Source organism: Echinops telfairi, unplaced genomic scaffold, assembly GCF_000313985.2.
Source record: "Echinops telfairi isolate 266 unplaced genomic scaffold, ASM31398v2 ScPeMD7_7458;HRSCAF=8496, whole genome shotgun sequence".
In the NCBI taxonomy this organism is placed as follows: Eukaryota; Metazoa; Chordata; class Mammalia; order Afrosoricida; family Tenrecidae; genus Echinops; species Echinops telfairi.
The window spans coordinates 25,079,315-25,092,976 of NW_022111358.1; the positions used below are offsets into that span (position 1 = coordinate 25,079,315).

General features: G+C 55.6%; 1 protein-coding gene and 1 non-coding gene across 2 annotated transcripts; both read left to right on the forward strand.

Annotated features, from left to right (window-relative positions):
* The first annotated feature begins 1,773 nt into the window (after positions 1-1,773).
* Positions 1,774-3,429, forward strand: HOXB13 (homeobox B13). The gene is made up of 2 exons (XM_004707084.2): positions 1,774-2,377; positions 3,176-3,429. The coding sequence occupies exons 1-2, from the start codon at positions 1,774-1,776 to the stop codon at positions 3,427-3,429; spliced, it is 858 nt and encodes a 285-aa protein (XP_004707141.1).
* Positions 3,430-13,036: 9,607 nt separating this feature from the next.
* On the forward strand, positions 13,037-13,143 carry LOC115872901. Its single transcript, XR_004048103.1, has one exon. It is a non-coding gene; the product is annotated as a U6 spliceosomal RNA (small nuclear RNA).
* Positions 13,144-13,662: the final 519 nt, after the last annotated feature.

The following is a 13,662-nucleotide window of genomic DNA, read 5'->3' on the forward strand; positions in this document are numbered from 1 at the left end:
AAAATACAGTAACATCTAGCAAGGAATCTGTGTTTGGTTCTCTCTGTCATTAGCCATGTTCCTTGAAGGTGACCTGCACTCTCTACTACAGGCTTACAACTCAGAGTAACCTTCAACTCTGACTTCCCTAAGTTAGCTCAAGTTCAAGTTCAGGTCCATGGGAAGGCAGACATGAATGAGCTCACTGCAGAGCTCAGGACTTGTTCCATGAGAGAGAAGCCCTTATCCTCTTGAGAAAAAGAGGGTTCTAGAAAAAGGTGCCACTTTGGGATTTTATTTGGGGGGGGGGCAGTGAAGAAAACAGAAAAGGGCCGATTTGTGAAACAAATATTTGAGTCTTCTCAGTTGCACTATACAATAGGCCCCAACAGAGAGTCCTCAAACAATTCTGCTGGCAGTTGGGGTGGCCCCTCTAGCCCCCCTTTTTCCTTTTAAGAAAATGTAAAGCTTGGGGGGGGGCCGCGGCGGCGCGAGGGGGGGGTGTCTAGCTAAGTACTTGGCTTGGGTGGGAGTGTGTTAGTGTCAGGCTGTCTCCTGGGTCTCCAGGACCCAACAATTGCACAATTGGATCTCTCTATCTTCCCCTCCTGCATTGTTCCGGTCCAGACCCCCAGCAGCTAGCTCATGGCCAGTTGGTGAGGCTTAGCTTCCCAGAACTCTTGGCCCTGGGAAAAGGGAGAAAAGGCATGAGAATCTCTTCCGAATGGCACTTGGGGATTTTATAAGACCCTTTCCCATCCCCTCCTCCCACTTTTCTGTGTCTCTCCAACTAGGCCTTTGCCTCTCGGGCACACCCCCACCCCCAACAGACACACACACACACACACTAAATGGAACCCCAGGGCCGCTTTCACAGGCTACGTCTGTTTCATTTCCTTCGGATCCGGATGTTGCGCGTCCACATCTCACTGAGCCGAGCTCTTGCCCGCCCCCCCTCACCCCCGCCCCCCCGCAGCCCTTCCCTCCGCTCCACCCCGGAATTGGGGCCTCCCGGGCTTTCAGAGGCGTGCTACAGGTCCCTGGGGAAGGGACACCCCAGCCACGTCCCTAGGGCGGGGGCGGGGCAGGGACAGCTCGTTACAGCGCCTTCAGGATGGGCGGGGCACCCGGAGGGAATTGGGGTACTAGTGCCCAAGACCCAAAGCCAATGGCTTCCAGGAATACCCTTTCCGCCCCGTTTCCCAGATTCCTCTCCTTGAAACGCATTCCTGAGTTCTTTTTCCAGGCTCGGAGCGGCCTCCCCACTCCACCCCCGGCTCCCCTTCCCCCGGGAGAGGGACGCTTTATAGAGAAAGCTTTTAATTCTCTCTCGTTAAACCAGCCAAAGCGCCGGAGACAGAGCGCCGGGGCGAGGACGCGACGGAGGTGGGGCCGGGCTCCGAGCCCCTTCGCCCCGCGCCCCCACCCCTCCCCCAGGCCGGCGCGGGCTCCCCGAACCGGACACCGCCGCCCTGCTTTCTCTCCTGTCGTTTTCACATGCAATAAATCGAAGGCGAGAGAGGGGAGGGGGGTGGACAGGGGGTGGAGGAGAAAGTATTTTTGCAATTTCTGCCAGGAGCATTTTATTAGCTTCTCTCCCCCAGGCCGCAGCCAATCAGCGCTTGCCCGGCCCCTGCGTCCCCTGCGTCCCGACCGCCGGGCCCAGCGAATGCGGGCGCCGGGGGAGCTGGGAGCGATTTAAAACGCTTTGGTCCCTGCGCCTGGGTGGGGAGCGCGAGCTGAGTGTGCCTGCCACCCCCACTCCCCGCACCCCATGAGCCGACCCTCGGCTCCATGGAGCCTGGCAATTATGCCACCCTGGACCTGGCCAAGGATATGGAAGGCTTGCTGGGAACCGGAGGGGCTAGGCATCTAGCCCCCCACTACTCGCTAACTAGCCATCCAGCGGCGCCGACGCTGATGCCCGCTGCCAACTATGCCCCCGCGGAGCTGCCAGGTTCTGCTGAACCGCCGAAGCAGTGCCACCCATGCCCCGGGGTGCCCCAGGGGGCGTCCCCAGCCCCAGTGCCTTACGGCTACTTTGGAGGCGGGTACTACTCCTGCCGAGTGTCCCGGAGCTCTTTGAAGCCCAGTGCCCAGGCAGCCACCCTGGCCGCCTACCCCGCGGAGACGCCCGCGGCTCCTGGCGAGGAGTACCCCAGCCGTGCCACCGAGTTTGCCTTCTATCCGGGGTACCCTGGACCGTACCAGCCCATGGCCAGTTACCTGGATGTGTCGGTGGTGCCGACACTCGGTGCCTCTGGGGAGCCGCGCCACGACGCCCTGCTGCCTGTGGACAGCTACCAGCCCTGGCCCCTCGCTGGTGGCTGGAACAGCCAGATGTGTTGCCAGGGAGAACCGAACCCGCCCGGTCCCTTTTGGAAGGCGCCATTTGCAGGTAACCTTGCCCCGCTCTCCGGGACCTCCTGGTTCTGAACTTGGGTGGTGGGCCCAGCTGGTGCTGTCCTGGAAGACAAGGGAGCCTTTGACTGGGGAGAAGACTGGCCTCCTGTTGGCGATTAGCATGGTGAAGGAGGGGCAGGCAGCTGCAGGGCCTGGATGGAGACCCCCAGGGTCCGGGTGAGGGGCCTGAGCTGGGCGCTATCTAAAGTGTACAGGTCACCCGGCCTGCTCGCTTTCCCAGGAGACCCAGGGCTCAGGCTTTCAATCTGCTGGAGCCTTTAACTGTCTTCGCTGTTGGGTGGGGGCCAGGGAGTCCCTACCAAGCACGATCCTGGTCTAATTGTGGGAACGTGGAGAAAGGCTGGGGGAAAATGGAAGGGCATGTATAGGATGTCCTGTAGGATAAAGGACACAACCCTTCCTTTCTTTTTAGATGCATTTTACAATTTTTGAAGAAAAAAATTAGAGTTCCTGCACCCATGGCTTCGATGTATGGATTCGTGTGTGTGTGTGTGTGTGTGTGTGTGTGTGTGGGGTGTGGACTATATAAGTGGCCAATAGTCCGGACAGGGATGTGGCCCTGCTGGGGGTGGGTGTGTTTGCAGTGAGGGCAGAGATGACTGAGGGTGGCTTGAGGAGACCAGAGAACATGCAGGAAGCTGGGTGCCCTCGTGTGTTAGGGAGAGGAGGAGCGTCCCTGCAGTTCTGGAGGTTTGTGGGCCCTGGGCCCCTAGCAAGGGGCGGGGGTCTGAGCTATCTTTCTCTCTCTCTTCGTGCCACGCGCCTTGCGCAGACTCCAACTCACAGCACCCTCCGGATGGCTGCGCCTTCCGCCGGGGCCGCAAGAAGCGCATTCCCTACAGCAAAGGGCAGCTGCGAGAGCTGGAACGGGAGTACTCGGCTAACAAGTTCATCACCAAGGACAAGAGGCGCAAGATCTCCGCGGCTACCAGCCTCTCAGAGCGCCAGATCACCATCTGGTTTCAGAACCGCCGGGTCAAGGAGAAGAAGGTCCTCTCCAAGGTCAAGACCAGCGCTACCCCGTGAGGGAGCTCTCTGGCTGGGTGGGTGGGTGGTGGAGGAGTGCCGTGGGGAGACCAGGACCATAGCTGGTCAGGCTTGAGAGCCCTCCCCTCCACTGGGGACTGCCGAGGGATTCCCAGAGGCAACACACTTCCCATGCCACTGTTCCTCAGTGCCCCCCTGGTAGGCTGCTACTCAACAGAGAGTGAATTAGGCTGACAGGTACAGCCCGTTGTTGCTCGGGGCCACAGCAACCTGTCCCAATCATCATTCACCTGGACATTGGAGGTGATCACATTGACCTAGGTGCAGCTGCCCCAAAGACTAGCCTCACCACCTCTCTCCAGAGCTCCGTGGAGCACCTTTGAGCCCGGTTTCATGATTGAGCAGCTTGTGAATAAACTTGGTAGGAGACCCGTGGCCCAGCAGCTTCCTCTCAGAGGCCCTGCCAGTTCACAGAGCTGGGGGTCATACTTCCCTCCCCCCATAGCTGTGCCCACAGGACCCTAGGCTTAGGGAGCAGGAAAGATAGATGCCACTCTGCCACCACACAGCCCATAAGCAGCTGCCCTGCCCAGAGAGCAATGCAAGAGGGTCCTCCTCCCTCCGGAGTTCCCACACCACCGCCCAGGTTGCTCACCAGGGTCTCCCTCCCAGATGCCCTGAGCCCTAATTCTTAGAGTTCCACCTATGTGAGCATGCCTTCCTGATTTGTGAAGTCTGAGAAAGTCCCCGGATAGTCCTCCCACCCCCACCCTCACCCTGGGAACGGAGGGAGGAAAAAGTTCTCCAATGATTCCCTTAAAGTTCCTGGTTGATCTGCTCCAAGCAGATCAGGGACCCTTGGACATTTGGGAGCTGTTGAATGCAGGTACTTGTAGCCTTGGGGTTGCTTTTTTTGTGGGGGGGGGCCCTCTCATTGCTAAAGGTGGTCATGGAACCAGGTTCCATTAGGCTGCCTGCAGAGAGCATCTCAAACAGACTATTACCCTGCAGGAGAGGAAAACGGAAAACAAACAACTTGGCTCCTTCACCTTATTTCCCTGCCAGGAGCAAGTTTCAAGGTCTCAAGTCTGGGAGATGTTCTGGGTTTTCTGCAGGTGAAAGATCCAGGCTCAGCAAAGCTGTAGGCACCCCAGGAGGCTGAGGTGACTTTGGCAGCAGGCTTCACTGTTTCTGCAATTTCGCTGGCCCAGCCTCTGTGCGTTGAATTCCTGGTGGCTGGAAAACCCAGTGGCTGGCTCCGGCTATGCCTCAGGCCCCACACAGGCAGAGGCCCGCTGTTGCAGAAACCTGACACAGTCCTGGCTCCGCAGGGCCCAGAGCTTGAGAGAGACCAACCAGGAGGCCCTGTCTTCTGTGGTGGCTCCTTAGGAGTGATCCTGGTCTACTGGGCCACTCTGCAAAGCTACAGGTTTGCTTGGGTGGGGGTGGGGGGTTTCACATCCTGACTGGGAGGTTCGCCAGTTCGCTCCCTGCAATCGGGTTTGTGGACCTGGGTGAGAGGGTCTGTAGTGGGCCCCCCTACACCGCCACTGCCACCACCACCTTCACCCCCATTGAGAGCAGTGGGTAGACTGGGGAAGGGCCGTAGCTGGCCTCCAAGTTTTCCAGGAAAGCCAGAGGGTAACAGCCAGGGACTATGGTGTTTCCAGCACTGGTCCCTCCCCCGGGAAAAGGAGCTGAGAAGAGGCTCTGAGGCATCTAAACCTCTTTATCAAAGAGGCGCCCAGGGCCCAGGACAGAGGGAAGAGGCCATTGGCAGGCTGTGGCCCTACACCCCTGTGTCTCCCTAGGGTGCATGTGTTGGGGAGTCTGTTCCTTGGTGGTTTAAGAAACCCTTCCCAGCCTAGCTCCCACGTGGAGCCCCTCCCGTAAGGCGCCCTGCTCAGCTCAGGAGAGGTCACCCCTGCCCTCCATAGCCCCTTCAAATGGTACCCCATGCGGGCAGCATTCTAGGTCACCAGGGCTCTCCCCTCTGCTCCCAGAACTGCCTTCACTAAAGATAACCTGACTTTAGAAATGCGGTGGAGTGCAGCTCCAGCAAGCTTCCGTGAGAGGACCCGACACAAAAAAGGGAGAGCGTTCTGGTGAGTGTATGTTTGGGGTCTTCACAGGAAACAGGAAATCCTGAGGGGGTCCAGGACCCCAAACTCTGGAAAAAACCCCATGACTCTGACTTCTCCAGCCTTAAGGTTTCGGGGTCCCTCTATTTTTCGCTCGCAATAATTTTAAAACAATGCCATAAAAAAAAACAATACCAGAAAGTCGGGGTCGCAGAGATTTATTTCACTTAGGAAAGCGGGTTCGGACTATTAGAAAGACAAGGCCGCCCCCTGCCGGTGGAGGCCCCCCATTTCAGGGAACCTCGGTTTCAGGCTGATTTGAGCCTCGGAGTTCTTGGGCCTTTGAGCTTGGGGGCTCCGGGTCACGTGTGGGAGATGGCCAGGGCCCAGAGATGCCCGGAATTCAGTCGAGGGTCAGTAGATGTATTAGTCCAGCTGCTAAAAGACCAAAACAGACCAGCATGCGCCATCTGGAACCGAGGAAGAAGCGAGTGTCCGGGCTCCCGGAGCAAGGCCACGGCGCCGTCCATGCCTTCTTTGCACCCGAGTTTGCTATTTCTTAGCCTTGCCGGCGCAGATCTTCGTAGACACCCCTCAGTTCTTTCCCCCGTGATTGATGTATTTATATCACACCCGTGTGTGTGTGTGTGTGTGTGTGATGTCGTTTTGTAACAGACCCTTTTATAGCATTCCTTTCCAAACATCCATTTTATTCCAAAGAGAATTATGGCAGCTGCTAGCCACCATGCTTAAGCCACCCGTGTGTCTGAATTGTGGCAAAATCCCCGGGCTTGCCTTCACTGTCACAGCGACTGGCTTTTGGACCAGGGCTATTTTAAGGTGCACGGGAGTGTGTTTTGCAGAGAATTATTCAAACAGAAACAGGCAAACACAACGTTCTCCACTAGGTAAACACAAACAGTAAAGGGACATTCAATAAACCCAGAAGACACGGAGATACTCCGGAAAATACACAGGGCGCCTTGTCAACCAGGAAGCGAAGCTGCCCCCCCACCCCCACGTGCCCCTCCCTCTGAGCCAAACTCCACCAGTCAGTCCATGAAGCTTGTGCCGCCTTGAATACCTTAGGGGGCAGGGCTCCTCTGTTCTGTATGCAGGGTCGCTATGAATCCACTCCACAGGCAGTGGGTTTATCGGTCTTTGGAGGTTGAGTGCATAGACACGGCCCCGCCCCGCCCCACGCGCCAATCTTTATGCAGAATCTATGGTGCTGAAAGTGGCTTGGAGGGCCGTGAGTCGCGCTGGCCGTGAACGCTTCCAGAGGCCAGGGCGCCAAGACCCCGAGACCGAGAATCTGCCTTCTGTGTTCCCACCCATCCTCTGAGTCATCTCTCTGCCCATGCCGAAGCTGTCGCCGCAGCAGCAATGGGCCCAAGACCTAGCTGCCACCCCACCACACTAGGTCGGTGTCTGGCCTCCTTTCCCCGAGCTAGAAGCCCCAGTCTGCTCCCCAAAACTGGGGGTCCCGTTGTCTCCATCTCCCCTCCTCTCCTTCCTGAAAGTGTTCTTTCCCGTCCTAAGTGCGGGACTTTAATAAGTTTTCCCGTCCAGGAAACTCTGCGGGCTCGAACCCCTGTTCTGCGGACTAGAAACCCCAAGTTTCTAGAAACCCCGTGAGCGCAGCGGAGGTCAGGGCCACAGCCTTCTTGGTTTTGGAAGAAATGGATACCTCACGTCACCCACCTGGGAAGATCCTCTCTGGGAAAAAGGAGGGAGGGCGAATTGGGGAGCCCTGGCCCTACAGGGCTACCCCCACCTCCAGCCCCTGCCCCAGAGCTGGCCTCCTGGAAGAAGGGGAAAAAATTTCTTTTTTTTGGAAGAAGGAAATTTAAAGTATCCAATGGGGAACGTCGCCAGCCTGGCTTCCTCTCCCGCGGCCAGTTAGATCGGTCTAAGAATTGGGGGTAAGGAGGCGAAGCACCGTCCCATCAGGACTTCTCCCTCTCCTGAATGATCCCCCTCCGAAATGGGAAGGAGACAGCCAGATTTCGATGGCCCCCAAGATGGAGTGGGAAAGAGAGTGTCTGGGAGAAGGGTCAGGGATTTTGCCATTGAACTTGAAGCTCCGGGCTGGTGATCTCGGTCCCTCATTCCCGCCCACCCCTTTCTTCTAGGCTGTGCCTGGGAAGAGGGGTTTCTCCAGCCTCAGGGAGGAGGTAGGCGACCAAGGGGCGGGGAGGGAACCGGCGAGGGTGGCAGGAGGCGAGGAGGCCTCGGGCTGCGCAGAGCTAGAGAAGGTCCAGCCCTGCCCCACCAGTGGCTCCGCGGTAGGCGCTGCGGACTGGGTGCCCTACGGCTGCGCCCCGCCCTGGCCTCCGTTGGGAGGGGGCACGCTGCTCTCCCGCAAAGCACCCCCCAGACGAAGGGGCGCGGGCAGAGCCTGTTCCACGCGGAGGCTGGGAAGACCTGGTCCCCGCTCGCAACGCAGGCTCCCGGCCCGAGGCGTCGCGGCCTGGGCGGAGAGAACCCGGCTGGGCAGCTCCGAGGGAGCGCGGCGCCCGGGGCTCAAACCAGACGCCGCCGGAGTAACTGCCTCCAAGGGTGCGGTGCTCTGGACGGAGGTAAACGGGCCGATGGGCGGCCAGGGGGCCTGGTCCTCTCCGGACTCCTCGTGGAGGCTCTCCCTGCAGTTCCCGGGAGCTCTGTGCTCTGGGCGGTCAGGGAAGAGTGGCTGAGAGCGGCCGGCTCCGGTAGCGGCCACCGGGCTGGGCCGGGCTGGAGAAGCCAGCCATCGCCAGCTGGGCCGGAAGGGACAGGAAAGCGCTTCGCAGCAAGCGGGACTGGCGGGGCCTGGGCCTCGAGAGGCCGTGTGTGTGTGTGTGTGTGTGTACACGTAGTGTGGAAAGGGGGGAGGGGGTGGGTAGCTAATGCCGGAGGCTAGGCCCTCACTTCTGATCTTATATCTGTCTCCAATAGGGTGGAGTGTCAGAACAGGCAAAATTAGTATTATCGATGTTATTGTTATTCGTATTTAAAGTGACAGTACATCGCTAAAACACCCGCTTTGAAATTTGGGCCAAAGCTAACTGGCAAGACCAAGGATATCTTACCAACTCACTCCTAAGGGAGAAGCGCTAGGCCTTAAAGAAACAGAAACAGAGCATACCTTGTTTTCCAGACCCGGCTTCCTTCCCCCCTTGCGGCTTCCTCGTTGGGGCGGGGCTGGCCGAGTCCTGCATAAACGCAGACTGGGGCCACCTTCATGCACCTACACCACCAACACTGCTCATTCTTCTGGAGAGGGGCAAGGGAAGCCCTGGGGCCATCTAACACCCCCTCACTCATCATGTCCCTCAGCGCAACATCCCCCACACTCACAAGATTCATCATTCAATGAGTGCACTTTAAAGCGAGGGCACTGAGGCTAGGAGAATATGTTTTGCTTTTAAATTCACATTGCTGTCCCACCTTCTATAGTGGCAGGACCGGGACCCCCAGGCCTAGTGGACCCCAAAATAGGAGCTCTTAACTTCTAAGCTACCTGACTCTCCAACGCACAATCAAGGAGTCCAGATTGTTTTCCCAGCACACCCCTCCTCACCAGGCCTTTCTAGACACTCGAGACTTTGCTGGGCTGCGCGCTCTGGGAGGATTGGCATACGTGTTGATTCGGTGTGCGGAGGAAAACCACCGCACACCGGCCTCGTACAGCCTGCCTAGGCTGGCTGGTTGGAGCCCGTCGCTGCCCTCACCTTCCATCTGGGCTTTGCCACGCGGCCCCACCGAGACCTGGCGGCTGGCATCAAGAAGTAGACGGGCATCTTGGCAAGTGATTCCGAAGGAACAAGATGCGCCTACCGCTCCGCAGCTGGAGAAGGAGCTGGAAAACCGGGGCTGGGGTCCGGACAGGCGGAAGTCTGCGGGGACTTCAGGCCAGGGGCTTCTCCTTGAACCCTGGACGCCTGGCCCAAGCCCGAGCTGGAATCCGAAACCCACTGGTCCCTTCGGACTCGGACTGCCCCAGCCTCACTCAAGGGGGCAGGCGCCGCGCACCGCGGGGGTGTGTGTGTGTGTGTCCCAGAGCGGGAGCTAAGAGGCAGCTCTTGGGGCCCACAGTTCGTACTTCCCCCTGGACCCTACGCTCACGACCCAGGCGGGTCTAGCCCTGGGCCTGCGCCAGCCTTTGTCTGGTCACCCCTCCCCCTTCAGACTGGGCTTTGTCATTGAACTTGAGTCGGCCGTAAACATTCCTTCACCCTTCGGGAGCCGGGCGCGGAGGGTGGAGGGAAAAGGGGGGCGGACAGCGGAGATGGGAAGCCGGCCTCTCCGGAACGCTACGGCCCCTTCGCTGCCCAGGAGCCCAGGGCCGCGGAGCAGACGCCCTGGCCTAAGTGCGACCCTCATTTACAGCAGAATCCCCGCAGTTTAACTCTCTCCTTTCCCGGTCTGTGGAACAGAGCCTCTTCCCGCCGTATTTTAGGCTCTAAACTCTCTTAAATCTCCTCAATTATCAGGATAAATACAGATGCTTAAATAACAACCAGGAAAAAAAGTAGCTAAGTATTGGAGAACATTCCAGGAGGTCTCTTTTAAGAGCGTCCCTCCCTCGGCAGAATTCCCGGAGGCGGCCGCCCGCGGGCCCCCGCCGCCTCGGCTGGGCCTGAGCGTTTGCGGTTCGTAAATAGGGGTTCGCCAGCCCGGAGCGCCTCCCGAACAGGAGACCCCCGCGCGTCCTTCGAAACTGCCACCCGCCGACTGCAGAGGCTGCGGGCTGCGGGCGCGGCTCGGGAAGAGCGTACTCATTGTTTTTTTGTTTTGTTTTTTAAGGAATCAGGGTCCAGGGGCAAAGGAGGGTCGAAGATTCGATCCCAGTAAACATTTCCTGGTTCAGGAAAAGCCAGACGAACGCAGGTCGGCCGCGCCCGGCGCTGGGAGCAGGTCGCGGGGTGTGCGGCGGCACCGGTTCCCTTCCAGCGAGAGGAGCTGCCGCGGCCGTGAGACAGGCACCGAGTCCCGGAGAGCGACCAGGAAAGCTCCCGGCGCCCGGGTTTGGTGCCAAATAAGTGCCTGGCGAAGGGATTGTTCCCGAGGGCTCTGCAGCCCCTGCCCCTGCCCTGCCCTGCCTCTTCGGCCCGGGACCAGAGGGCTTGGTAGGCGTCTTCCTCCTCCCCACCAGCCCTTCTGGGACCCTGGAAAGAATGCAGCCCTCCCTCTCCATTTGTCTGACCTTTGGGGGGGGGGGTGTCAAGTTCACCGACCTGGCCCACATCTTCTAAGGCCACCGGGGCCTCTGGGTCTCACGGGGCCGTGGGGAAATTGGGGGGTGGGGGTGGGGGGAGCGGGAAGCGGAGAGGAGCGGGGTCTTTTTCTTTTAGCCGGTGGTTTCGTTTTTTCCCCCCCATCCATGCCTCCCCCCCTCAACTTTTAACGAGGACAAATCATTTGATCCCAAATGAAGCCGTTTGTTGGGAAAAATAATAACAAATGGGCGTAGGATTCATGAAATAGAGCTTCTCGGAACGAATCTTAAATCCAGCGCTCGTGTAATTGTGTGGCGGTTCTGCGCCGGCTTTTACGAAAGTTAAGGAAATACAGCATTTACTTGGTACAACGGTTTCGGAGGAATCGGAGAGCAAAACAAGGCCACTGTACCGCTTCCCGAAAGTTTCAGGCTCGGCACACATTGAAGTAATTTTCCCAACATTCCTGCCCCTTAAAAAACAAAATCTCCCACGTTAAAACCTACCAAGGCTCCAGAAAGTAGATCACGGAGCTTAAAAATACACACGCACACTAACGTTTTTCATAAAACAAACTTCTTAAAGCTTCCGTTTTTTTCCCCATGCCCAGCTCTGTCATTTGCAACCACTGTTAAGTTATTCCGTCTGTGTTTCCCTTTAATGTAGATAGAGGCACCCTCTCCTGGCCTTTCACTACACGTACAGTTATTGTCAAAAGCAAGTCCCTGTGGTATCACAGTCCTCTAAATGTCATTTTTAAATTGCATCACATTCCGTGAAACGAATTGCGATAATTAAGACTATTTCCCTAGTGTTGGGCATGGAGGCGGGCTCCACATTTAAAGAGAGAACAGTTATTTCTTGAATAGCAAAGTAATAATTTTCTCCTGGTTGACCATTAAAAAAAACATTTTTAAAGGGTGGGGGTCGGGACCCACGGGGCGGGACCACCCCCACCCAATTCCGCTCACCAAGGCTCATCTTCTGTTGTGGTTTCTTTGTGTTATTCTTCCTCGAACATGTGTATCATTTCAAAATTGAGATACTGGGTGAAGAGTTTTGCATTTTGCCTTTTTATTTAAGGGGATCTGAGCATTTCCCAGTGCCATGAAATGTTCTTCACAAGCATGATTTTCATGGTTTCCCAGAATCCACACCACCCACTCTGCCATCGTTTAGAAAGGCTTGCCCTGATTATGGGACATGTATACAGTTTCCATGTTTGCTCTTTAAGGTAATCAATCCATAAGAGAGAATGAGCATAAGCAGCCCAGGAATGGAATGCTCCACCATGCTGGTTGACTGGGTGGGAACAAAAGGGGGCTTCTTCCAGTGCTCAAAATTCTCCATGATTTTCCCTCCAGGGGTGGTGACACAGGCGCATACCTACATACAACTGCAAGATGCACATTGAAGATTCCTGCACTTTCTTTTTGAAATGGAACGACCTCCTCCCTCCTTCCTTTCAAACATATATCTGCTTACAAAAGAAAAAGCAGTGCAGGAAACTTGGAGGAGGAAGTGTAAAAAGGGAGTGGAACTTGGCCTAACCTGGACCAGTTCCCCCCATGCTAGCGTATTTATCATCTTTGGTTCTTAGAGACAAGAGCAGACTTTGACAGTGATGAGGAAAAGAAAAAGAGCAGAGGGGGTGGGGGGATCTAGGAGACTCGCTACCAGGGCTAACCCTCCTTAGGGGGGAAAGGCTTTTCTACTTGCCCGCCCATGGCTGTGAATTTGAATAGGAAAGAGCTGAAAATAGGATAGAGATTTTAAAAGAGTGAAAATTAACGATAAAGAGTTGACTCATTTAACATTGTCCTGTGAAATAGAAGTTGGGTCCTTGATATATCTTATAAAAGTAAACTTTTAGGATAAGTTAATTTGACATCTATTTTGTCATACATCTCTGTGTGTGTGTGTGTGTGTGTGTTTAGAGGCTGCAGGGATCATTGTTCTCCCAATGATGAAAATGACCCATGAGCAATGGAGTTGAGACCTGAGTTCTCTCCTGTGAGATGGACAGCCATGTGGTGTGCTGACCAGAACATATGCTTGATCCTTGGGAAGCTGAAAGAGAGAAATGGAGTTGGGGTGAATATGACAGTTTAGACAAGAAAAGAAACCAGCCTTCATACTCTAGATTGATGTCTCAGTTGTCTGGCACCACTGATTGCAAAGCTTACTTCACAATATTAAGTGGTACGTTGTTAATTTTTTATTGTAATTCATTCTCATTCTTTTTCTATTGTAACTTAGAATCATGATAAAGATTGTTATAAGAGCTGTAAGAGCCCCCAATAAAGTGATTTATTAAAATTTAAAAAATCATGATAAAGTTGAATTTTAAAGATTTTATTTACCGTGCTTGCTTTGGCGGCACATATACTAAAATTGGAACCATACAGAGAAGATTAGCATGGCCCCTGTGCAAGGATGACACGCAAATCCGTGAAGCAGTCCATATAAAAAAAAAACAGATTTTATTTGCCACCACCACCTCCCCCCTCAGAAGAATGCACTTCAGAGGTCAGCACTGGGGCTACAGCTTGGGGAGAGGGGTGTGTCTGATTAGAGCACAAGGGAGAAACTCAAATGGATGGAGAAGGAAGAGAGGATGTTCTGGTGCACCAAGCCCCGAGGAAGATGGGGAGGACCCTAGGGCCGGCCCCACCACAGGACACAGCATCCCTCACTGAGCCATGGCGCTGCGGGACAGCACTGGAGCATGCAGCAGAGCAGCGGGTGGTGGAGCAGAGTGATGACCCCCCTGGGAATACCAAAAATAGACTTTGGAGATAGTGTGGCACCCCATCAGACTCAACTGGAAAACACTCTTAAAGGTCAACAAACAGCCCGTGAACTATTTATAGGCTTTTCCATTTTTTTGTCATTGGCTTTCTTTTTGTTATTGTTATTTTGTGTTTGTTTTTTGCTGTTGTTGTTATTGTTTTGTTGGTTTTGACTTCCTTTGTTGTTTTATTTGGCTT